A 24,918-nucleotide genomic window follows, 5' to 3' on the forward strand; every position below is an offset into this window, starting at 1 on the left:
CAAACGATCAGCTCATCAGCAATCTCTGGAGAAGCCCGATAACGATCCTCATCTGTGTTGGAAGACGAGGGAAACATCTAAAACGTGCAGGACTGTGGCTCTCTCGACCAGGGTTGCCTACACCGGACAGAAGAAACAATGACAAGCCACACCCCTGTAGGAATAATAATATTTTCTTTTAATTCATTTGATGTATCAAAAGGACAAACGTGCGAATATTATTGTGCACGAGCGGGACGGCCAAGGTCTCATGACGGTCACATATGTCTCACAATGTTCAAGTGATGGTCACATGATCAAAATCGGCGTGCAGAAATACATCAAGAAATATTACAAACATGTTAATAATCTGTACAAAGACTTTGGTTGAATAAATCTGTGTGAAATAAATCTTAAATACTACAATAAAATATAGGTAGGCGCTTCCCTTTGACAACTAGCAGCATCTTAACTCTTTCCTGGACACTTTCCCTGTAGGATGCACTGTGACAGATTCATAAAAAGAACAAACATGTTAATAAGAAACATTAACTGAGGGTAAAAGACATCATCCACACGAAATTGAAACCGCAAACATGCTAATGATGAATAGACAAGATTAGCCATGCTAAATGACATATTATACAGTTAGCCGCACTGGGCAGGAGCATGCTAATCATAATCACAACAATAATAGATAAGGCTCGCTGGTGGCGAGGAAAGAGTTAAGACGATGCCTGTGAAAAGAACGGAACCCAGTCAGGCGGCTCTGAGCATCGAATATTCGATGGCTGCGATTCCTTTAGAAATCGTTTGCGTCATCTCTGGGCTTCTGTTGGAAAGATGACCAAGTTTGAAATATTTGGATGGGAGTAGGAAGTCTTTTCTTGTTTACAAAATTAAATGCTGTCATTTCGTCCAGTGTTTTCTTCTTCAAATCATTTGCATAATTTTGCCACCAGGAAAACAAACCAACGCAGCAGGAATGGATCACCCCATCTGTGATCTCCTGGGTTCCGTCCCAATGTTTTACCCCAATAAATAGTTTATTTTTTTATCTTATTTGGACCCGGAAGTGACGTCACACTATGTACGGAATGAAGAGTTGCTGTCAAGTTCCTACTCATGTCAGCACTTCACAATAAATGCGACTCCACCATGTTCATTAAGTGCTGCTGTTTGTCGTCATGTCACTTGCTGAGCTTTTATCTTGAAAGGCGCCTTCAGTCCAACATGGCGTCCAGCTGGTCGGCCAGGTCGTCAAACATGTTCCCGATGTCATCCAGGATGTTTCCTGCCGACTTTACCGTGTGAGCTCTGCTGGGAGCAAAACCCAAGACACACACACAGACACACACACACAAAAGGGTTAAACAAAATGCATATTGGTTGGCTTCCAAATCACTCCCTTTCTTCTATATTGTGGTGAGTAGTCAATATCCACACCCTATTTTGTGTCCTTGATGTATCCCACAATGCAGTTTGAAGTGATTTGGGAACAATTGAGTGATTCCCAAGTTGCTGTGTTCGGAATCATTTGTCATTCCTGACTCCTCTAGTCTCTCCAAAACCATTTTCAGTGGACGTTATAGGAACTACCCAAGATCCACTATCTAAAAATCTCTGCACTGTCAGTGGAGTATGGAAGTTCCTGAGCTCACCCGTCACCCTGGTCAAGGTCCAGGATCAGCTTCCTTTCCACGGCCTTGAGGGCCGCCGCCAGAGAGGTGCTAGTCTCATCCAGTCTCTGCTGGACCACCTCAGTCCCGCCTGGACCACCCGACGCCTGGACTCTGGCGGCCGACGGGGAGGAAGGGGTGGGACAAAAAGGGGCCGCCGCCACCGGGGAGGGCCCGCGGGATGGCGACCAAGGGGCCGATGCGGCGCCGAAGGCCAGACTTTGGACCACGCTGACATTCACTGCTGGAGGCCCGAGTCCACCTGTCCCAGAAGGAAAAACCTGATGAGTCACAAGTCTCAAAACACATTTTCATCATGTAGGGGCAGTATGCAACAGAGTACCGCAGACCTCATCGGAAAAAATGACAATACGTCTGAATTTCTGTTACGTAAATTTCTAAATCAATGTTGAAATGTTAATTACACAAGTCCAAGTCACAGGACCACGAGTCCTTCTGCTGGTCCTGAGTCAAGTCCCGTGTGGTAACCATCTTCCTGGTTGTAAATGTGAGCTATGAGTGATTTGGTAAGTATGCCGTCAGTCATGTTACCTTGTGCTGCCAGCAGGCTGTGCCGTACAGGTTTGGGGGCCACGAGTGGAGGTTTCGGGGACAAGAGAGGTTTGACAGGGACCTCCGTGTCCATCCTCAAACAGGCTTCCTCCGGGTTCCCCTCCTTGGCCTCAGTTTGGATCTGGTCTCTGCAGGGGGATCCTTCGTCCTTGTCTTTGGGTTTGTGTCGCCGCTTGACTGTATCCGATTCCTTCAGGTTGAACTCCGGGACCTCGGCGTTCTTGACGGTGGCGGGTTTGTCGGGAGGCTCCGTCACGGCCTCGGCCCTGGGGGTTCCCGGAGCCCCGGCTTTGGGCCTCTGCTTGATGGTCAGGTTTCCCTCCTCGGCGAAGGGGATGCACTCACTGGAGCTGTTGTGAGGCGAGCGCGAGCCTTTGGCGTCAGATTCCTCCGTGTCTGACTTGCTGCCTACCACTGGCTCGTGCACACTCTGGACCCGCCTCCTCACGCTTAGGGTCTCTTTGGAGTCGGGGGCAGACAGCGGCTGCCGATCGGGGTCACATTTGGGATCTGGAGGTTTTTGGGTCTCTGCACTTCCTTCCAGGGAGGCTGCAATGCTCCTGACGCTTCCCGGGCTGTCGGTCACTACACCACCCCCGCCTGATAAAAACGATGTCACGGTACCGCCGTCAGTCATGACGCTGCCCATTGACATGGTTCGGCTGTCTGTTACCAGGCTGCCACCGCCTGACGACGAGGCCGTGCTGCTGTCGCTCAGCTCGCCGCTGGTGGTGCTGCTCACTGAGCTCAGTCTCTTGGGAGGAGGCGGCGGGGGTCCTTTTTTCCGTGCCCGCACGGCAAAAGACTGACTGCGGCCCACATTGATGCTTTTCTCAGGACCGGCCTGCAACCGAGCCGTCTGAGCGCGGCAGTGTTTGCGGCTCAGGGTGGCGTACGAAGGCACGTTTCCGGAGGGGAGCGCCGGCTCGTCGTCGTCCTCGTCGGGTTCTCCGTCGGATAGCGCATAGCGGGTCAGACTGTGGGCTCGTTTCTTGGGGGGCGCCAGAGTCCGCTCGTGCTGCTGGAGTCCAGCCGACGCGTCAGCAGATCCGCAGTGAGAGTGCAGATAGCTGAAGCCCTTCAACGCCGGTGAGCCGTGAGGAGACGAGCCGTGAGAGCGGGACACTTTGGGCTTGGCGGGGACGGCGGGATACTTGAATACGGTGGCCGTTCCCAGAGGAACCAACTTGTGGACGGGCCTCTGGTCTCGGCCCTCGGGGACGTTCCTGTCCCTTGCGGGGCTGCCGTCTAGACTCTCCTGGGACCGACCGTGGGGGCTGACGGAGGCGGTGGGGGGCCCGGACCCTCGGTCTCGGCCATAGGATGAGGCTGTTGCGTTCCTGACATCGTCACAGTCGGCGTAGTGGCCGGACATGGCTGACTGCAGCTCGGCACTCAGCTCACTGTCCTGGAAGGTCATCATGGTTTTTGGTGTGCGGGGGGACGAGCACTCCCCCCCGGAGTCCGGCGGCTCGATGGCGACCACGTGTAGCGCTCCGGGGGCTTTGCGCCGCAACGTTCCCTGGCCGGATTCCGCCTGAGCGATGGCCCGGTGGATGTCGCACAGCTTCTTCACCGCCAACATCAACTTTTTCTGGTGGCCTGCGGTCGAAATGCAAGCGGTCACAACAGGAAAGGTGTACGCCACCTGGGACGGGGGCAAGGGGTCCTCACCCAGTTTCGTGATGCCGATCTCTTGCAGATCTTCCCACGTCAGGTCTTTGACGATGCCGATGCTGTCGTAGCCGTTTTCCGAGAGTCTTTTCAGATACTGCGGGAGGCCGATGGCGCCGAGCCACTCGCTGAGCTCCGACTGCAACGCAAAGGCACTTGGGTCACACTTGACACTTTTTTGGGAGACTTTGCGGAGCTCTCCTTGGACTCCTCACCGGGATGTACTCCGGAAGCCACTCTGGCATGTTGAGCTTGTTGATCTCCATGGAGATTTTCTTGCGGTGTCCCGGTTTGGTGACCCCGATGGCCGTCAGATCCTGAAGGTGAGTCATTGACACGTCAGCAACAATCATCCACTAGTTGATAACAAGACTGGTCTGGGACATCATGGACCATTTTTCAACTTTAAACCCACTCTCTCCCACAATGCAACACTGCACACAGGAAACAGGAAATAATTTGTTGACCTCAGGCGTCATCCTGCTGATGGTGGGGACATCGTAACCGGCACTGATGAAGTTCCCCGCGTACTGCTCCAACTGGAAGTCACTCAGCCACTCGAAGATGGCCTCGGCGTCCTCAAATGTGACAATAGCACCAAACAGTGCTTACATCATCATCATCATCATCAGGATCGTACTGCGTATAATTCACTACCTTGCCGTCGAGCAGCTGCTGAGGACGAAAAAACTGCTGATGGGTGAAGGTCTGCTCCGCCGCTTGCTGCACTGTCACAGTCGGCCTGCGGGGGGCGACCACACCTGCACGCAGGGCAAGAAAAGTTGACAAGAAGGGAAAGCAGAGCAAAAAGATGAAGAGATGATTTGGAGAAGACGAAGAGTGGGCTTGAGGATGGTTTGGAACCTGCATGAGGCTGCTTGCTCAAGGGCGAGGCTCCACAATCAGCAACAGGGGGCGCCTCCTGTAAACACAAGCAGGAATTTGAAAGCCGTCCCGCAACGATGATGAGACAAGCCTGTGCGGACGTACCTTGTTGTCATGGTGATCGGCGGTGGTTATCCCGTTATGAGCGTTGCTTAGCGTGTTGTTGTTGTTTAGCGTGTTATTGTTGTTGCTTTCGGTGCTCTGGCCACTGCCGGCGCTGCGCGTGCTGCCCACGCTCTCGCTACTCCCCACACTGCTCCGGTCTCCTGGAGACCACAAAAACACACAAGTTAGCAAAGATGTACGACATGTGCGTGGCGCAGACGTGTGCCCTGAGGTGTGGTCACGTGATGTACTAGGCCGCCAACTTCACGTTAGCCTAACTAAAGACACCACGAATGTGCTTCTGCAACGCTATGTAGTCGAGGATTCTGCACAAGTGGCGAGTGGCTGACACGGGAGCCGTCGGTGTGGCGTTGACGGGGAGGAGCTAAAGTTTGCTGAACTATTTACAGTTTTTCTCAGTCGTTTTGGTGCGTTTCTCAGATCAGAATAGAAATGGGAAAAAAATCTTCACATCATTGTATCACTTGCACATAAAAAAAAAAAAAGAACAGTTTGTTATTTCTAGTGCAAATGTTTGGCACATCCATGCAAATGATTCTGTACAATTCTGGGGAAAGGGACATCAGGTGTTGGAAGGCTACTATGTACTGGAATTCATTCAAAACGCCATGCATGGTTTCGCTAAGGAGACTATGCCATGTTCAGAGTTATACTTTTTTATGCTTTGCAGGACAAACAGTAAAAGCCTGCTTGTGATCTTGACCAGTCTCTCGCAACCGGTCTTGCACATACATTAAAGGTATACCGGGAATTTACAATTTAGAATAAAAGGTCATCTAAAATTGAGCTGAGGCTTGCATCAGAAAATAACTCCACAGTATACTGTTATGTCATGACTTACTAATTTGACACAAAGGCGTGTCATTCTGATGGGACTGACATGATCAACGACACAGATATTTACTTTTGGGAGCTGCAATAAGGATTTTGAGAAAGAGACTGGCTTTTGCCGGGTCCATGTTTTGCCATTTGTACAAATTGCGTTGAGAAATGCACTTACTGTTTTGCAAATTTCAAGAATGATTTGAGAAATACCCCAAAGCACCTGAGGAAACACTGTAAATCAAACAAGAAATGACTAATTGTCAAACAGGAAATTTATGTAGTATGTTATATGTAAATGTAACGCAATGTAAATGCAGTTATTCCTGATTATTTAAACGAAGCAAACCCTATAAATTCATGTTAGTGCTTCACGCGGTCACCTAACGACAAGCAGCGTGACACGAAAACATGACATGAAATGACACAATGACATGAAGGTGTGACTTGACATGAAAACATGACATGACGTAACGCCATGAAATGAGATGACAGAACAAAGTGAGGTGGTGTGAAATGGGAAGCAGCATGAAGCAAAGAAAGAAACATGGAGACAGAGAAGTCTTATATTTATCCATTTTATCCCTCTTAATTCTTACTAATTGTTCAAATGTGACTTCAATGTGCAATATCACATATACATACTGTACATACACATTATGCATATTAACAGCTTTTTGTACACTCTATACAATACATACTGTCTGCGTCCTAATTCATCCTTACATCCTTGTATATCACTGTCAATAATTATATTATATTCTAATTGTATAATGACTGCTTGAATAGCATCTGACTATTTCTGGCTTAGCACAGACCAACAGGAACACCTCCGTTTTCCGTCCATTTTTCTTTCTTCCATCTTAGATTACATTCAGTGTCCTTTTTTCACTTTCTTGCTTGGTCCTATTATAGTATATATTTTTCAGTATTGCTGCTGTGACAATCTAATTTTCTTCATGGGATTATCCATCCATCCATCCATCCATCCATCCAAGCCCCCATTTCAGTGGAAGTTTCTTAAAAATTTTTTATTTTTTTTTTAAATCATGCACCTAACCCTTGAACGAGAACATAAACTCCTCAAAAATCCTCCAAAACAAATGAATTTCTGACTGATAATGTACAGGACCGTTGTGACCTATTCTGGTCTACTCACCAAACATTTCCATGTCAACTTTTTAGGTCAAGTACTCCGAGCTCATTTGAACTGAAACTTGTCAGCCAATCGGAGAAGCACTTCCTCGAGGAGCAGACCAAACCAAAGGGTCCAGTAGATATATTGACAAAGATCAAGTTAAATTGTTTTACTCTCATTTTAAGGTGTTTTTGGATCAAATTTTCTATGGATGATATCATATACATGTGTTAAAAAAAAAAAAAAGTTCCCCAAAAAGGCAACTTTTTCCACACAAAAAAAAACTCACATTCTCCAGAAGCCATCATCAGATTTTCAAAATTCCTGCTGTATTCTACTCAGGTTGAAGTGGCCATTCCAACCACATAGCATTTTGACAGACTGTCGTTTTGGGCAAATCTTGTCACGTTGCTACAAAAAGTCAGCATTTAGAGAAGAGGACAGAGCCGAGGTGTCATGATGACATGAGGGAAACACAAGGCGAGACAAAGCGAGCGTGGGAGGCATCCGTCGCGGATGCGTAGTGTCGAGCGGGAGTAGCAAGCCGCGTTTTTGGGGTCTTACCGTGACACGAGTCTCTGAGCACCCAGACGTCCAGGAAGGGACGCCTGGACGGAGACGGGGGGCTCGGAGACGCACCTAGCGAACACAAACATGACTGAGTTCCGTCGGGGGAGGTGGGGTGCATGGGGGCGCTGGGGCACCGTTGCGATACACCGGCTCTTAACTCATTCGAACCCAAAAACGTGTAAACACGTTTTTTAAACACAGTACTTTGTTCTTTACTCCCAAAAACGTATTTACATGTTTCTTATGTGTTTTTTTTGTTTTTTTTTTAATGCAAGAGCATACAGAAGGCAGCTTCTGGCTTAAAGCAACGGTAGTTACGGCCAGCAAGAGACAGCAGAGTATAAGAGATCAGCCAGGACCATGTTGCAACAAGCTCTTTTTCTCAGTGTTTTCACCAGGAATGTGAATATTAATTAAACTTAGCTATATTCTAATCCTAATTGCTGCAAAACAGAAACCGATAAAAATATACTTTTTTTCCTGGTGAAAGAAGAGACTAATCTTACTTTCGGTAAGTTTCATGTTTTTGTAGCAATAGAACACAATATTCTGTGGGCCTTGCAAAATCAGTCAAAATCGAGGAAAACAGCCGGGAGCGAAGGGGGTTGCTTCAGGGAAAATGGCTGCGAGTGAATGAGTTAAGCTTCTCACGTACACGGGCGAACACCAGAAAAATTGTCTACCAGGGAGCTGTGTTTGGTTATGGGTGCACGTGTATGTGACGATGTAGAGATGGAGTTGGCAGAGGTGCAGGTAGTGCTATGGTGGTGCAGCGAGACGCCAGGCGTATGCGTACCTGCGGCTGGGACAGGGGGGATGCACAGGGAGTAGGAGTCGTCAACGTGAGTGGCCGAGCTGAGGCCGGCTGACAGGGGGGTTCTGGACCGGCGCCGAGCAGGAAGGGAGGCGTGCCGGGAGAGAGTGCCCCCTACAGGGTGACATAAGGATGTGCAGTGGGGAAGGGCAATCAAACGGTCCATTACAGTAGTGCGTCACAAGCACAACTCAGCCAAGGCATGTTGGATATTAGAAAAAACTCACGGGGCACCATCAGAAAATTAGGTACAGGTAACCAGCGTACATCGCATGGCGTTGACGATATCTACTTTTTGTGCCATTTTTGTTTGGCTGTGTGCTGTGAGATTTTTCTACTGTCAAATACTGGATGTGCCTGGCTCAATTAGGTTTGGGAAGCACTACGTTAGAGGTCAAAGGTAATGAGGAGCGCATGCAGGAAGCGTGTGGAATGACTGTAATGATCCGGTTAGTTCGTGGGGAAATCACGTGATTCGACGGTGTCGTGCGATGACATCGTTGGGGCTCACCGACGCGCCGGCTGATGACCTCGACGATGGAGGGCGGGAAGAAGCCCACGCGGTCCGTCCCCCGCTGGGTGTCGTGGATGTGACCTTTCCAGCGGCCGTCGGCGTGCTGCTCCAGGACCTGCCGCCACCACCGCAACATTAGCTTAGCATCGCGCTAGCACGCTAGCTTGAAAAAATGTTGGTACCCTCTGTTAAGGACTTAATGGCTTTTTAGTTGACTTCAACTTGTGTCAAACTGACTTGATCAGTCAGTTGAGTTAGAGGCCAAGTTACAGAGTGAATTGAACTCATAAGTCAAGGTAGCAGTGTCCGAGGATTGAGTTGAACTTGCTGCCGCTCCAACATTTTTTCCTTTTACAGAAAAATAGGGGCAACAGTCATTGTGCCACAGTTGTGCCTCCTGTCCACTATACAATTCTTAAAACATGTGCAGGTGAAAAATATGGTTATTTTAACACTCAAATTTGAGTCTAATCTTGCATCGTGCACCTTTAAATATATTCATAAAAAGTGCAATAAAATCATAATCGCTCAACATAAATTGACAATTTTTTCAGGGAAGAGTTGAAATTAACCATTTCACAGAAATAGCTGGTCAGTTTTTCATAACTTTTGTGTTCCTTTAAGTATATTAATTTTGATATTAACCAGAAAAAGGACATTTGAAATGTGTCACACAGAAGTGACATCATCTAGCAGCAGCCAATAGAAAAGCACCTTCAGATGATGTCGCTGCTCGGCAACAATTTTGCGTTCTTCTTTTTTGCCTCTTTTGTCTCCTATGGCTCGGCTTGCCTGGTTTTTACATTTAATGCAGCCGGAATGCAACACTAGGTAAAAATGCCAAACCTTTTTCATTTACCTTTTTTTTTTTTTTTTTTTTTTTTAATATTGCGCACAATTAGACAACTTAAAAAAAATAATACTGAAACTAACAAACTCAACTAAAACTAAGCATTTTTAAAATAAAATAATAAAATGAACCACAGTGAAAACTAATTAAAAACTAAATCAATTAAAAAACAAACAAAAAAAGGAAATCTAAACGAACTAAAATGTAAATTCCAAAACTCTAATGAGCCTGCTGCCGTGTCGTCTCACCGTGATCACGTCTCCGGCTCGGATGTTGAGGGCGGTGGGATCGTGAAGGTTCCACAAGTCCTTCAGTGCCCGCACCTGCAGGACCCCCGTTGCGTCTGTGGGGCCATTGGGGAGGAGACAATGACCTCATCACGACCCCAGTCAGATAACGTTCAAACAAGGCTTACACAACACACTCACGCACACGCACCTCTGAGCAGTTGCTTGATGTCTCGACTGGCGTGTGAGGTTGTGAACTGGTTGACGATGTCGAGTGCCGTCTGGTTGTAAGTGTTCCGGATGTTCACGTCGACGCCGGCCTAGACGCGCGCACACACACACAAACGCGCCACACGCATCCAAATTGCAATCACACACACAGAGTTGCGATGAGCGTTTGAAGCAGCGGCAAAGTGGGTCAGGCCGCCTGCAGCCCGACAACTTCGCTTGAAAAACAAACACGCAGAAAGAGAAGTCGATGACGCGATAGGGCAAGCAAAACTCACGTCCAGGAGCAGCCGCACCACCTCGGTCTTCCCATAGAGGGCGGCCTCGTGCAGGGCGGTGCCTGACTTGGTGGTGGCATTGATGTCGATGCCAGCCTTCAGCAGCAGCCTGCGTTCAGGCACAGACATATACGTAAAGCACACGCAAAGCTTTTAGACTTCAGACAGAGCGACCAGTCAGCATGTGTGACGAAAATTCATTGATTCAATTTGTGACTGGTCGCCAGTGATGCGCTCACCCGATGACGTCCTTGTGACCGTTGCGAGCGGCGAGGTGCAGCGGAGTGGTGAAAGCTGAATCGGTGGGTTCCTTCCGCTCTCCCTCCAACAACGCCACCACCATGTTGCTACTCAAAAGCAGCTGAGCCACCTGACACACAAAGACATGTGACCAGGGTCACAATAGTTTGTTATTTTTCATTATAAGTTCATTTTTATTTCTTTTTGACTTTTGTTTTTTTAAATTCAGGTAGTTTTAATCAATTTTAGTGCAAGTTTATTTTTTTCCCGAAAAGGCTTCATTTTAGTTTTGTCTTATTAATTTTTATTAGTTATTTATTGAGTGTTGCAATTTATTTTTTATTTTTATAAGTGAAGTAAACTATTATTCTCTCTGTTTGACCTTCCTTCTTCTGTACGGCTGTGTAGCAATACAAAACCATATTTAAAATGAACCCCGAAAGTTCATGTATGATATTAATTGGCAAAGACAAAAAGTAAGGACTTTTTCACAACGTAATTGGTTTTACTTAGTTTTATAAACATAATAAGTTGTAGTTTTTTTTAAGCATTTTCATTTTTTATTTTGTCAATAAAAATGCTTTTTCAATATTAGTTTTAGCTATTTTGTTAGTTTTCGTGTCTGAATTCACTTTCTCGTGATCACGGCTTGAGAAGGTGGGACCAGCAGGCATTTTCCCGGTGGGCCACCAGAGGTCGCCATTTTGCAAATTTCAAAATCAGTCAATAACATGCTTTTGGTCAACCTTGCCAGGCCCAGAGTGACACTTTTCCCGCTTGGTAACCAAGAGGCATGGTCCATTTGGGCCACTATTTCGTGCAGAATGAATGAAACAAGCATTTGCTAAGCTCTCTCTGTCTCTCTCTCTCATTGGCTGACAACAGCCAATCAGTAAGCTTAGCAAGGAGTTCAGTCAGGAGTTTGAGAAGAGTGCATTCGCTAATTATTGCTTCTGTCATGTGAACTAATGAATAGCTTAACTTGAACGAATTAATTGCTTATCCCGACACAACCATGGGAGAGATACACACAGAAATAAAAACAAAGATGGAACACAGAAAGAGAAATAGTGGCACCAAAAAGGCTAGGATAAAGAAAAGAAGAGCTTCAGAAGGTGATGCGGCCAAATGTGCCAAATTTGAAAGTTTTTTTTTTTTTTTTTTAATTGTCATGGGAGTCCTGAAGCGTGTGCACTTGACAGGGATGACACGGGTAAGTATTGCAATGTTTACCACACTAAACATGGACCAGAGGAAAGGAGTTGTCTCAGGAGAATAGAAAGACAATTAGAGACAAGCACATCATTCATCATTTCTTACTCCTGAATCACTGCAAAGAGATTTTTAGTGGAGGAACTACACAGGCACAACATCAACATCCTGGGAATCGCAAGGCACGACTGTACGACGAGCGCACGCACGCTGACCTTGACGCGTCCAAACTCGCAGGCGAGGTCGAGCGGCGTCTTCTTGGCCTTGTTGACGAGACACGGGTTGGACTGGTGCTGGAGGAGCATCTCCGACTGAAAGCAGCGGCAAAGGGCTTTCTTTCATTAGAGGTAGGCGGGGTGCTTACTGGTCGCCGTACCGAGGACGACGGGGCGCTCGCTCACCACTTGGTAATGTCCATACTGCGCGGCCAGGTGCAGAGGAATGTGCCCGTCCAGCGAGACACCATTGACGGACGCTCCCGAGCGCAGCAGCATCAGGACCGACTCCGACTTGCCCTGCCACGCCGCGTAATGGAGGGGACGCATTCCTGCATGCGCACCACAAGGGTCAGCAACATGACTTGGCACCAACAAATTTTAATTTGCAAGACGAGGCGTGCGGTCTTACCATTGCTGTCCTTGACATCCACAGCGGCCTGCGCCTCCAGCAGCGCCGCCAGCAGTTCAGCGGTGCCCGTGAGGGCGGCGTGGTGCAGCGCTGAGAAGCTGCCAAACAAATACAAAGCAAACAGAAAATGGGTGCTTCAAAACAAAAGTGCCATGACACATTCCGCCAATCACCAATTCTTAGCTTTCTATCTGGCCCTCCTCTCTCTTGCTTGAGACGCAATAAAGAGTTCCATCGTGTGGACCAAAGTGGTTTTGCACCTACGCCTATGCTAAAGTTTGTTGGACTTTTAAGGACACTAATTATTACAAAATATTACCTATCCCACCATTTTCAATGGTGGTGGGCAGCTACGGGTACTAAATATTATTGCAGTGCAGAAAATAATCAGTTAATAACTATTTAGAAAATGAATTGCCAACTATTTTGATCATGTATCAATCATTTTAGAGACCTTGTTAAACTTAAACCGTCAGAAATTTAACTTCTCAACAGCAAGTATTGACTTCTAATAGCTTTGTGTGTGTGTTTTTTTTCCAAAATAAGACATTTGCAAACATACAATGACGGATGTTACAGACAAAACCAGGAAATGAATCAGCAAATTTGAAACCATATCCTGATTAAGAAAGAATTAAAATGTAATTGAATATGCTGTTAATGTAACCACAATAACTCCATTCTTATTTTGAAATCCAAGCCAGGAAGCAGAAACACCTCGACCAGATTCCAGGTGGGCTTTTTTTTTTTGTACAGGAAGTTGAGTACCGTGCACACGCTTACACACACTCGTTCGAACATGTTACAAGAGCTTGACACATGATGAAGCAATAAAAAAAGCGATGAGTTAAATAAATAAACGCTGTTGCTGATGTGTGTTTATCAGTGCAATACTGTGTGCGTGTGCGCGGGTGCGTACGTGCACTGGCGCCACGGACATGTGACCTGACAGGACAAAAGGCGCTGTTGCATAACGCCACTATTCATGTGACCGCAGCAACAAAGATGGCTGCTGGCGAAAGCGCTAGTAATGGGACAACACACACACACACCCACGCACGCACATACAATCAATCATCTGTGAAAATCCCGCTTGGTGCATGATGGTGAGGGCGCGCGCTGAGGTGTGGCCGGGGGCTTCTGCCCTGCCAGTAAACAATGCCTGACACATTTTCTCAAGGCCACGCCCCCCCAGGTGAATCGTCGTGTAAGCCATCTGATTGGACGTAAGGGCTGAGGAGGGCAAAGGGTGGAAAAGGTGGGAGGGGGGGTGTAAATGCTTAGCTGTTGTCATAGAGAGCCTTGAGGAATGTGTCTTTGACACCATGGCAACACAAGCAGCTGGCACACGCTTGTTGTCTTTTTTGTTTACAGGCTGTTAGATAAACGCTATCACTGCGTTCTCAATCGGTCAATATACCTCCCCAATCGCTATGTACCACTTGTTACTAGGTAGACTTGTTCGGCATCTTGAGATAGTTGGGTGAGATAGGAGCGAATGACTGTTTCTGCGTTGGCAATCCTTCGGTCCTTCCTTGACTGCCGAGTGCCAACTCGGCAGTAACAGACTTTGTTGACAGTTGAATCTTTGCCAGTGAGCTGAAAAGCTGAAAAGTTGTTGCCGACATATTGGCCAATTTTTTTTTTGCATTGAGAGCATTAACTTGATACGAGCAATTGACAGCAGGCAGCATCTCATTGCAAAAAGGTTTACATTTTACTTTATTGTTTTTTTTTAGAAAGTTTGCTGGAAAAGTAAACAAAGACAATTCACTTTTGTATCTCAAACGATCACATAACCTCCGCTGGCTGAATGCTAACACATAATGGAAAGGCCATTAGGTACGGGCCAATGAATAGCATCTATGTAGCGGAGTTAGAACCCTTAAAGCAACGAAGATATGAATATAAATGGTAGAGCAGCACATTTAAGGAAGACAATATAACATACATAATAATTACATCAATAGAGGGTGTTTTCAATAAAGTCCCAACATTTTTCAATTATAAGAGTAAGAACACATTTCAGTTTGTTTTGGTTTCATTGGGAGGCTGGAAGAGTTTGAATGCTTTTAAAACGTATTGTTCTCCTTGTTGGAGATATGTTCATGCCACGAATCACCAATGTGCCAAAAACCGGCTAAAATGGAAAGACAACATTTCCCATTATGCCTTGCGACCAAGTGACCTCGACCACTCGCTACATATGCCAACAGCACTACAAAATGGCTGCCTCACGACAACATTTAGTGCACTGAGTGATTTAGAAGACAGTGAGATGCCGTTGTCCTTTTCGCTGTCACCCCAGCAACACAACAACGCTTCCTGCTTTTATGGTGGCCTCTTAAAGGTTGTTCATGTACTACATGGCTAGCATGCTAGCTGCTGCTAACTTGAAACAAAATCCTGGTCTCCAACCCTGTCTTAAAAACCTAATCGTGGCTTCAAACAAAGAGCTGAAGCGCTGAAATGAATTTGCAACCCTAATATCGAACTCGAACCCAGTCTTAAAACCCTACTTCAAAAATCCAAACCCTAAACCCTAGTTTGGAACCCTAATTTGAATCTGGTCTTGAAACCCAACTTCAAAAGTCCTCCCAAAACAGACATTGGTGTGTATGTGCGTGTTTGTTTACCCATCTGCATCCTGGTAGTTGACGTTGAGTCTCTTTGTAGATCCTAAAAGTTCTGCAACAAAACCAAAAGAATACAAAGTCAACCTCCTGGAACTCAAAGAAATTACAAGGGCGACCAAGCAGGAGGAACAATGCAGATGCACACTCACTTTACAGCACCGGCAGAAAAAACAAGAAAAGAAAAAACGGAGATGCTGACAGAACACACACGCACGCACACCCATGCACATCACACAGACAGCTACACATTCACACTGCAGATTGCAAAGAGAGAAAGGAGCGTGCGGGTATCCCTGCGGTAATGCGGTCGTGTTGCTTTGATATTGATGACCCGCTTTTCCTAATGAACCCCAAAAACAGCAGCACACTCTTCCTCCTCCTCTTCATCATTATCGTCAGTGGAAACCTCAGCAAAGATGGTTTGTCTGCAATCATACTCCACTCTGCCAACATGTTTTTATCTCTCCTGCTAATCACTCTGATCAATTTTTTTTATTGATCCTTTTAGCTCCGCCCTCCAGACAGTACAGCACAGTCTGACAGATCAAAACTCACGAAATGGGTTCGCAATCATTCATCCTTCCATGCTCCTGAATCGCTACATACTATCAGTCCACAAGTTTAAGTGTAAAAGAGATGGTCTGTCTCAACTGGCGGTTTACCTGGTTAATAGGTTAAGGTAGGGATAGGCATGTATGCGGCCCCCACCCTCACTATGAGTGGGCCCATGATTGATGAAAAAAATAAAAATAAATAAATAAACAAATAAACAAATGAATAAATAAAGGAAGACATTTGAAGAAAAAATATTTTGGGGGCAGGATTTTGGTTTTAAATAAACAAAAATACAATGCATTTCAATGGGCGTCAACTATATGCAGATATTTGCTATTCGCAGCCAGCCTGGTCCATAGCCCCAGTATAGTTTAAGTTGTAATATCACCAATTACCACTAGATGGCAGACATGCCCTTAGTTACACTTACACTGGGTCATATACTGCCCTCTTATTTGAGCAGGCTTACTTATTTTTTAAAATATTTTTTTTGTGGCTTTGGAATGAAATGCAGGACATAGTATCTGAATACATTAATATTGGCATTTTGAGTAAGTTGATTTTTTTGTGAAAAAAATGCCCAAAAATGATTTCTTGCTTTGGCTTGCTGCTCAGCAGTTTTGTGACATCCATGAATTTTGGATGATTTTTTCATTTTATTTTTTTATTCCCAGAGCCCATAGCACTTGGGGGGGTAATCACGTGATTTTTTTTGGATTTGTTCAAACCACACTGAGCGGTATTAACCTGTGATGGTATGATGTACATTTGTTTACTTTGTGACAGCTAAGGCGTTTGAAAGCGCTATATAAATAAAGATGACTTGACTTTATAAAAAAAAAAAAAAAAACAGACTTATGCATGTATCTTATGCATATTTTGAGTGGTAATTTTGTTACTTTTTGAGCAAGAGCGTAAGAAGAGCCGTTAAAGAATACTTTTTTAACAAGTCTGCATCCATCCTTTACCAAGTTTAAAATACAGATGGAAATACTGTAGCAATCAATACCAATAGCAATTATTAGTAATAAAGGAGGGGAATAAAAAAATATTCGGAGCTGATATTCATTCGCAGTAAAAGGGAAAATATTGACGTGTTAAATAATACAAAATCCAATGACTTTGAGCATATGTTTACTCAACAGATTTTAAGATTTGCAACATAAGGGTTGTGTTTTTTGTTTTTTTTAATGTTACACAGTAGAACTCTTTGTTTGAAAGCTGGAACGGAAAGTGCCAAGTGGGAGCTCCCACGCTCAGTGGCATGTCTTCCAAAGTTCAATGAAAACGTTATTTACGGTTGGTCTTTTTTTAAATACTTTTTGAAAATTATTTTTGTCTTCTCTGTTCCTCATGCTCTTTCTCTCTCACTCTCTCTTTCTCTCTCTCACTCTGTCAATATTTTATATATGCTTGTGCTGTTTTAAAACTTTGTTTAAAGTATTGTTAAAAAGACTGAAGTATATCAAAAAATAAATAAAATATTTTTTTTACTCATCTATGTTTAAAGTTCAAATGAAAACAAAAAGTGCAACAGGGTGTTCCAAGGTGAGCAACATCTTTTCCAAAGTTAACTGAACATTTCTATGGAATCGAACTCGTACTGGTTTTTAAATAAAAAAAAGGAAAGAAAAAGAAAACAAATGCTGTTATCCATCAAAATGTTGATAATCAGTCTATATCCCTAGTTGTGATCAAACCATTCAAAAAATGTTTCCTTTCTTTAACCGTTAGGCATTATTGTGACCCGTTTTGGGCTTTTTGATGGTTCTGACCAAGTCATTTCAAAATAAGATAACGCCCAGGGGTTAACATGGTGGGTGTGTGTGGGATATCTATTCACCCTCTACTCCCTCACCCCGAGTTATTCAAGAATTGACAGGACTCTTTTATTTTGAAGGTTGTTTGCGGAGCTGGAGGAGAGCAGCAGCAGAAGAAGCTTGCAGCTTGTCGCTTGCTCTTTCCCATTCCTTCCTTCCTTCCTGCTGTTGCTCGCAAGAAAAAGTTGCACCACAAGAATGCGGAGGACTAAAATTAGAGGCGCGCTTGGACCATCACGCTATCATTACACGGCTGCGCTGGCAAAAAGCTTCAAATCAAACTCTTTCACACCTCCATCGTCTCACACGTGTCGGCCTCGTCAAGAGAGCTCATTGAGACGTCCACTTCAACGAGGGAAAGAACAGCAAGGACACATTTGTCGGAGTGGGAGAGAGCAACACATGCGAGTGGAGCAAAGCGCCTTCCGTCCACAGTGGCCAAGTTACACTGACGCTGTTGTTGTCTGTCCTCAAAAGTTTATTTGGACTGGATCGCTTCATCACGCTTGAAACCACCAAATCATACCACATAGCAAATGTCCTAGTGCAGGAGTGGGCAACATTTCATTTAAAAAACAGATAGCGCTCACATCACCTTGCAGTATTTGTGAAATATTTGCAAACTTTTGAAGATGTGACTCATCAGGAGTGTTTTTTTTTTTGTTTGTTTGTTTTTTGCTGTGTTTGGTTTTATAAACTGCTAATTGAAAAGTCTTTGGTTTCAATTGAATCCCATCTTTAAAAACATCAAATGAATAACGCGACGTGACAACCTTACCCCAAAGTGACAGCGTGTCAAAAAGTGGAGTCTGATTAGATTGTCCACTTCAACTTGCAGACTGGGATAGCTCTAGAAAATGTCCACTAAAAATCCCTTAGTAGTGATTGGGAGTCAGGAATGACTACGCCCGCAGTAAGCAAATCACTACATCAAAGGGGTGAAACGAGTCCTTGAGTAATTTAAGTACCACCATTCAAAATAATTCTCAAGAATTCTTAAGAACAGTCGTTCCTATATTTTATGCAAAACAAAAAATATTATCTAGGTCCACTCCACTGTATCAAACTCTCTACGTAATGACTCCAAAACGAGTGAATGATTCTCAACATGGCCCAAATGACCTGACAAACGTCTCTTTTCATTGGACATCTGCGTGGAAGCGGGTCAGGAAGTTGGGCACGGTCACGGGCACAACCCGCTCCTGACCCGGACGGCGTGTGTGAGGTGCCGCCTCTCACAAACATCCACACTTCCGTCCCAACGCCATTGTTCCCGTCGACAGGAAACCACCAATCAGATACCACTTCCTGTTTTGATTTGTCACTAGCGCCCCTACAGGACACCATCTCGAGCAGGGGTCAACAACCTTTGCAGTCAAAAGAAACATTTAATACTGGCAAAAAAATTAATTAAAAAATCTGGAGCTGCAAAACCTTTGACTATTGTGATGAACAAACCAGTATGGCAATATCACGGTAACTTATTTGGCTCTCTTCTTCCTTTTTTTAAAGTGATACTTTACTTATTTAGCCGTTTTTGACAGTCAAACATTAATATATTCCTCTATAATTAATTTGATAATTTCATTATTTTTCACGTACAATTAGTACCTTTAAAAACACATTTTGCAACTTGCTGTCGACTGAAAATGACATCACAAGGTCTCAGGTAACCAATCACAGCCCAGCTTGTGAATGACACATGACCAAACCTAGAAAACAGATGAACTGTGATTGGTTACCTCAACCCTTGTGATGTCATTTTCAGTCGCCAGCAAGTTGCAAAATGTGTTTTTAAAGGTACTAATTGTACGTGAAAAATAATTAAAGTATCAAATTAATTATAGACAAAATATTAACTTTTTATTGCTATAATGGGCTAAATAAGTGAAGTATTCCTTTAACATTTTATGGCGGTTTTTTAATTTTTTTTTTATTACATATTTCTGCCTTTTTTGCTATCAATTTACTGACATTTTTGGCAATTTTCTGGACATTTTGTGATTTTCGGGGTTTCTTCTTTTGTTTTCGGACATTTTATAGTTAGTTTTTAACCATTTTCTTTTCTGAGCTTTTTTAAAACAAATTGTATTAGTTTTTGGCAATTTCGTGTACATTAAAATTTTGGGGATTTCTTTTTGGTTTTGGACATTTTATCGATATTTTTGGAATATTTTACTTTTTTGACAGTTTTTTTAAAATACTTAATTTTCTGACTTTTTAGTCCATTCCAAAGATTGTCTTCTTTTGTTTCTGCACATTTTCTGGTTACTTTTTAAACATTTTATTTCTGGCTTTATTTATTTATTTATTTATTTATTTATTGGTGGAAATTTTGTTCATATATGACAATTTTCTTCTCTTTTTGGACATTTTATGGTCACTTTTTAGACATTTTGGGGTATTTTTAAAAACTTTTTCATCTACCTTTTATCTGTTTTTCGGATAACTAACAAATTTGGACTGTGACATTTTTTTTTGAACATTTAATATTTATCAAAAATCACTAATTAATTCAAATATTTTATCTAAAAAAATAAAATAAATATGTAAAACAAATATTAATTTTTACTGTTTATTTTATTTTTATTTTTTTTAAGAGCTCCACAGGGAGCCACAGAGAGGGACTGAAGAGCCATATGTGCTCCAGACTTACAGGTTGCAGACCACTGAGCTAAAGCCTTCTCTTCTTCTGAGAAGTCTTCAACAGGACTCGTGTTCGAACGCTCTATTCTCCTGGCCAATCAGAATCTTGCCACCACCAGAGGAAACATCCAAGAAACTTCTATTCTTTCCACACTGAACGTGAAGGAAGCTGCAGACGAAGCTCGCGAACACACGCCAGCGCTGTGGAATGTCTCACTTACATGCTGATGTTTGAGGACACACATGCACAATAGCGTGAGCATGTGACCTCCATGCTACCTTCCACTTCCTGTCAAGTTGTCATTTACACTCATCAAACTCTTTTCCACTACAGCAAAATTCCAAACTCCGCTCAGATGATGGAAGGTGTCGCTCACGTACCAACGCGATGACATCATCACGTAATCGCATGCACACACTCGCACACACGCAAACACACCATGTGAGACAGACACACAATCACACACTGACATGCACACGCAAAGACACACACTCTCTGACACAGATACACTCACAGACACACTCATATAGCCTCACACAGACACACATGCTTGCACACAAGTATGCCACAAAAAACTCACACATATACACTCCCACTCACACGCGTTCACGCACACACTCACTGACAAGGATGAGGTCGTGCGAGCAGCGATGCGTACATCAAAAGCTTTGAAAGCGGCGCAGGACAAGACAAAGCGCGCGGGCGAGCAAGCGGAGGGCAACGTCACGGGCGAGAGCCCTAAGCGAGGAGGAGTGGAGCGAGGCACGACCAACTCGCTCAACGTCATCGTTAGCCCGACGCGTCTTCAAGAAATCAAACAACAACAAAAGAAAAGTGTCAATTGACGCTTGGGAGCCACCAAATCCTCATTTGTTGGCTTCATATCATTTCAATGACAACTTGGATCTGTGGGTGAGAAAATGGAGTGCACTTTTGTAAGATAGCAAAACATGAGATGTCCTCAAAGTTTCTACAGAAGGTGCGCTCCATTTGCTTACCTCATTGTCCAGGAATGACATTCATCTTACTCATTTGGGGTTTGTGTGCAAGTTCTATCTGTATATGGTGGCCCGCTCCCAATTTATCCAAACTGTGCCCGCATGTCGTTGCCGGAAGGGAGCAGGCCCAGCCAGCCAGGAGCCCCAGGGGCCCCAAAGTCCCACCTGAGAGTGAGGGAGGGTCCCCCCCACGCAGAGGATCTTTGTTTGCTCTCTTAGCAAAGACAGAAAAGAATGTCAGCGAGAGACGAGTGCCGACACGTCGCAGCCCAAATACATTCTCACAAGCTAATGAGCTAGCGTGTTGACATTAGAGTAGCAAACACTTGGAGGCGGGGCTAATTTGGTAAAGGTCCAATTAGGAAGATGGATCAACATAATGGTGTAGTTGACGCAAATTGAAAAAAGTCCAGTGTGTGTGGAATTTTTAACTTGTTTATTGTTGTGTAACGAAACCGGCAAGAGAGTTGGGTGAATATTGGTCAAGTTACGTGTTATCCAGAGAAGCAAACTAACAAAAACAAACTGACATCATCACATTGATGCAAATTCAAGTCCCCAACCAGTTTTACATGACGATATATTTTGCGAGACCGACATTGAAACAAATGGAAAGTTTTCATTCCATTAAATTTGGTCGTTGTAGTGATTCGCTGGTTTGTCTTCAACGAGCCAGCTGGTCCCATCTTGGCTAATCTTTCTTTTTTGGCTTGTCTTCAGATGCCAAATCACTTGCGATGACCTCATTGCTTCCTTTGTGGGCCTATTGCGACATATTTGTTTTTGCACTCATTTTTCTAGCTTGAGGGCTTACTTTTTGAGACGTTTTGTCATAGACACCTGTGAAGGAACCTCATTTTCAAATCACTCATTTTCATCTGAAAAAGACATATGGATTTTGGACTGTTTTACTGCTATAACAACCCCCCGGCAACCCTTCGTGCCCAGAGTGGACGCAAGGTGGCAAGGACCAAATCTGAGGCTGCTGGTCATCCTGGAAGGGGAGTCCCTCCATCTGTGATCTCTTTGCTAGCATTCTTCGGGGTCTTGTGAGTTTTCCCTTGCCCGGATTGGGTGCGTGTGTTTTAGATCAGGGGATCTTTGTCAATGGTGGGCCAGTCAAGCATCAACATGATGCCTTGATGGCTGGCAGCGAATGATTTCAGCACAAAAGTTTCCCTAGCCCTGGCTTAGCGAGTGCAAATATTGTGAAGTTCAGGTGAAGGCGTGTTTGATAAAGTGAGCGGAAACCCCCCTTGTCTCTGATGCTAATTCTTTAATCCTGGTGGGGCGCCATCTGCGAGCCGCAGGGGGATTTTGACTCCACTTGGACAACACACATTGAAAACACACTTTAATAACATGCTAACGACGTGAAGATTTCAACTTACTGCTCCTGCTGCTCTTCAGCTTGGCCAGAAGTTTGTGCGTGGACGGCAGGTCGCCGCTCTTCACCGCCTGCAGGAGGTCCTGCTCCTTCCCCATCGTACTGACGTCACAGCGCTCCCGCCGCCGTCACCACCACCACTGCCTCAGCGCCGCATCACGGCAAGACCCAAAGCTTCAGCGCTAAAATTCGAGAATAAAAAAAGACTCAAGTCAGAGGGAGCCAATTTGGCTGCCTGATCGGAACAATTCAGACACTAGTTGATATTGTGGCAAAAAAAAATGGATGACATCACACCATGATGTCAAAGTTGGTTACTGGGTGTCAAGTTTTTTCCCAACAGATCACAAGGACGCACATTGTTTTGCCGTGAGAAACGATTTTCGCATTATCATTCAGAGTGCAATCCACAGACGGCCATGTCGACGTTGTTGACCTGTTCGACAGTTTTGCTGCCCTCTGCTGAAGTGGAGTGGTACAGCGCTGAGCTGATGTATTCCACGTCAAGTTCCAGAAGTATCAAAGCGTCCCAATTGGCTCCTTTGTCATGAACGTCGATCGAGCAAATTTGAGACCTTCTGTCAGATGTCAGAAACTCCGCCCACTGAAATCCTGCAAGCCAATCAGCTGACGTCTCTTGTGCTCCTGGTTCTGATGATTCCATAAGTCCAGCCGATACCGGAGTGCAGCAACTTCTTGTCGGCCGCGTCAAAGTTGTGGTGTCAACACACGTTTGTTTTGGGAAGCTTTGACGCTGCGTTTCCCAGCTGCTCACGTTATGTAAGAGCCAAAATGAGACGAGAAGAGCCGAGCCGTCGTCCCCATTGGCAGACATCAACGTTGTCCCACTTTTGTCCCGCTTCTTGCACTGGAGCCTCCAGACAGTCAGGAAACGAAAGACATCAAGTGCTTTGCGCACCAGTCCTGCAAGAAATGTTCCACTTGAAGCTTCTGCTGCTCCACTCCGACTCCATCGCACAAGCGAGACACAAGGCACATTCTTCCCCTGTGTCAACACTTTCAAGGGGAATTCGGCACCCTACAAGCAGTTTTTGTTTGCTCGTTCACACTCACACTGAGATACTTTTTTTTTGTTTTCATTTTTTTCTCTATGATGACTCTGTAGCCTTGTATTTATGTTTGACGTGATTGTGTCAAGATGATAAGCAGGCAGTTTAGTGGAAGGAGGACAGGGAGGGATATGGGAGGGAGTTGGGGTGGGGGGTATTCTGGAGTGGGGGGGATCATAAGCGGACATGTCAGGGTGGGCACTAGTTAACAGTTAGGAGAGAGCTGGTGGCCGAATTGTTTTGAAATGTTGTCGTCTCTTGTTTTTGAAGGAGTATAGAGAAAGTTGTTGGTACCTTTTCTGCCGCCGCTCTCGTCGGTCGGTCGGTCGGTGGGTCGGCTCAAGCCTCCCACGAGCGAGGCGACATTCCCGACGTGGATTATCGTCAAAGTGTCGATCGTTCGCCGTCCCTTTTCCCGCCAATTGCCAGCTAACTTTCACCTTTCACCCCGCCGCCGAACTCACGACGAATTCGAGCTTGTTTTGGAACTTTTCCTCCGCCTGTGCGTCACTTGTTCGTCTTCTTCTTGCTGGAAGAACATTCTCTCTCTCTCGGCCGCCGCCGCCGCAGCTCGAGACAGGTGTCAAGTTGCACACGATGTCACACACCACATCCGGCCAGAACTTCAAAACAAACCGGAAATTGTTGCTTCAGCAGTAACGTCACCACTGATTTCGCGTCCTGACAGTGACCTGCGGTGAGATGCATGATACTGGCGGACATAAAAATATGAACCCCAAAGTGTTTAGCCTGTATTTCAATTTTAACTTTAATTGAAAAATTTGGTTTCTAAACTTGAAATAAATTCCATAACAATAAAATATTTGAATTTGGTACATTTAATATAAGGTTGCTGTGTTGTTGTTTTTTTCTTCTATCTCCATCCATCCATCCATCCATCCATCCATCCATCCATCCATCCATTTTCTTAACCGCTCACTCCTTCACAAGGGTTGCGGGAGTGCTGGAGCCTATGCCAGCCGTCTTCGGGCAGTAGGCGAGGGACACCCTGAACTGGATGCCAACCAATTGCAGTTCTTCTATCTCCTTTTCAAAATTACAAAGCAGATGGTTTTACCTTCACATTTAATATGTTATGAAAGCCCTGATTCTAAAATTACACAAGTGCCTATTACCGTAACTGCATGTCTCATGTTTGTAACAAGCCAATCTGTCAAAATTGGTAAAGAATTCAACAAGTTATGGTGAATTGGACTGAAACACAGTTACCGCCATACAAGTGACTGGAAATTATCACCAGAGACTCTGGGTTCAAGATGGTGGCTCAGTCTGCATGTCCTCAACCAGCCACACTTCTGAATCTGGAATAACACATTTTCGTTTCATTTGTCAAAATGTTGTTGTGATA

The 24,918-nt window shown here is 44.8% G+C and overlaps 1 protein-coding gene across 6 annotated transcripts; it reads right to left on the reverse strand.

Annotated features, from left to right (window-relative positions):
• Positions 1-157: 157 nt before the first annotated feature.
• caskin2 (CASK interacting protein 2) lies at positions 158-24,164 on the reverse strand. Of its 6 annotated transcripts, none has more exons than XM_077529550.1 (22): positions 23,844-24,164; positions 22,484-22,661; positions 15,073-15,124; positions 12,437-12,534; positions 12,211-12,356; positions 12,025-12,120; positions 10,597-10,727; positions 10,358-10,466; positions 10,063-10,171; positions 9,873-9,967; positions 8,772-8,889; positions 8,243-8,374; positions 7,441-7,515; positions 4,896-5,056; positions 4,770-4,827; positions 4,563-4,666; positions 4,373-4,483; positions 4,121-4,222; positions 3,906-4,044; positions 2,211-3,833; positions 1,641-1,920; positions 158-1,296 (listed from the first exon to the last, which is right to left on the reverse strand). In XM_077529550.1, exons 2-22 carry the CDS (start codon positions 22,575-22,577, stop codon positions 1,203-1,205), a joined length of 3,927 nt encoding a protein of 1,308 aa, XP_077385676.1. In that variant the 5' UTR covers positions 22,578-22,661; positions 23,844-24,164; the 3' UTR covers positions 158-1,202. The 6 variants fall into 6 exon arrangements, with proteins under 6 accessions (XP_077385676.1, XP_077385656.1, XP_077385665.1 ...); XM_077529530.1 differs by having other exon boundaries at positions 158-1,299; XM_077529539.1 differs by lacking the exon at positions 23,844-24,164 and adding an exon at positions 22,777-23,372 and having other exon boundaries at positions 158-1,299.
• Between the last annotated feature and the right edge of the window lie 754 nt (positions 24,165-24,918).

Source organism: Festucalex cinctus, chromosome 1, assembly GCF_051991245.1.
Source record: "Festucalex cinctus isolate MCC-2025b chromosome 1, RoL_Fcin_1.0, whole genome shotgun sequence".
Classification (NCBI taxonomy): Eukaryota; Metazoa; Chordata; class Actinopteri; order Syngnathiformes; family Syngnathidae; genus Festucalex; species Festucalex cinctus.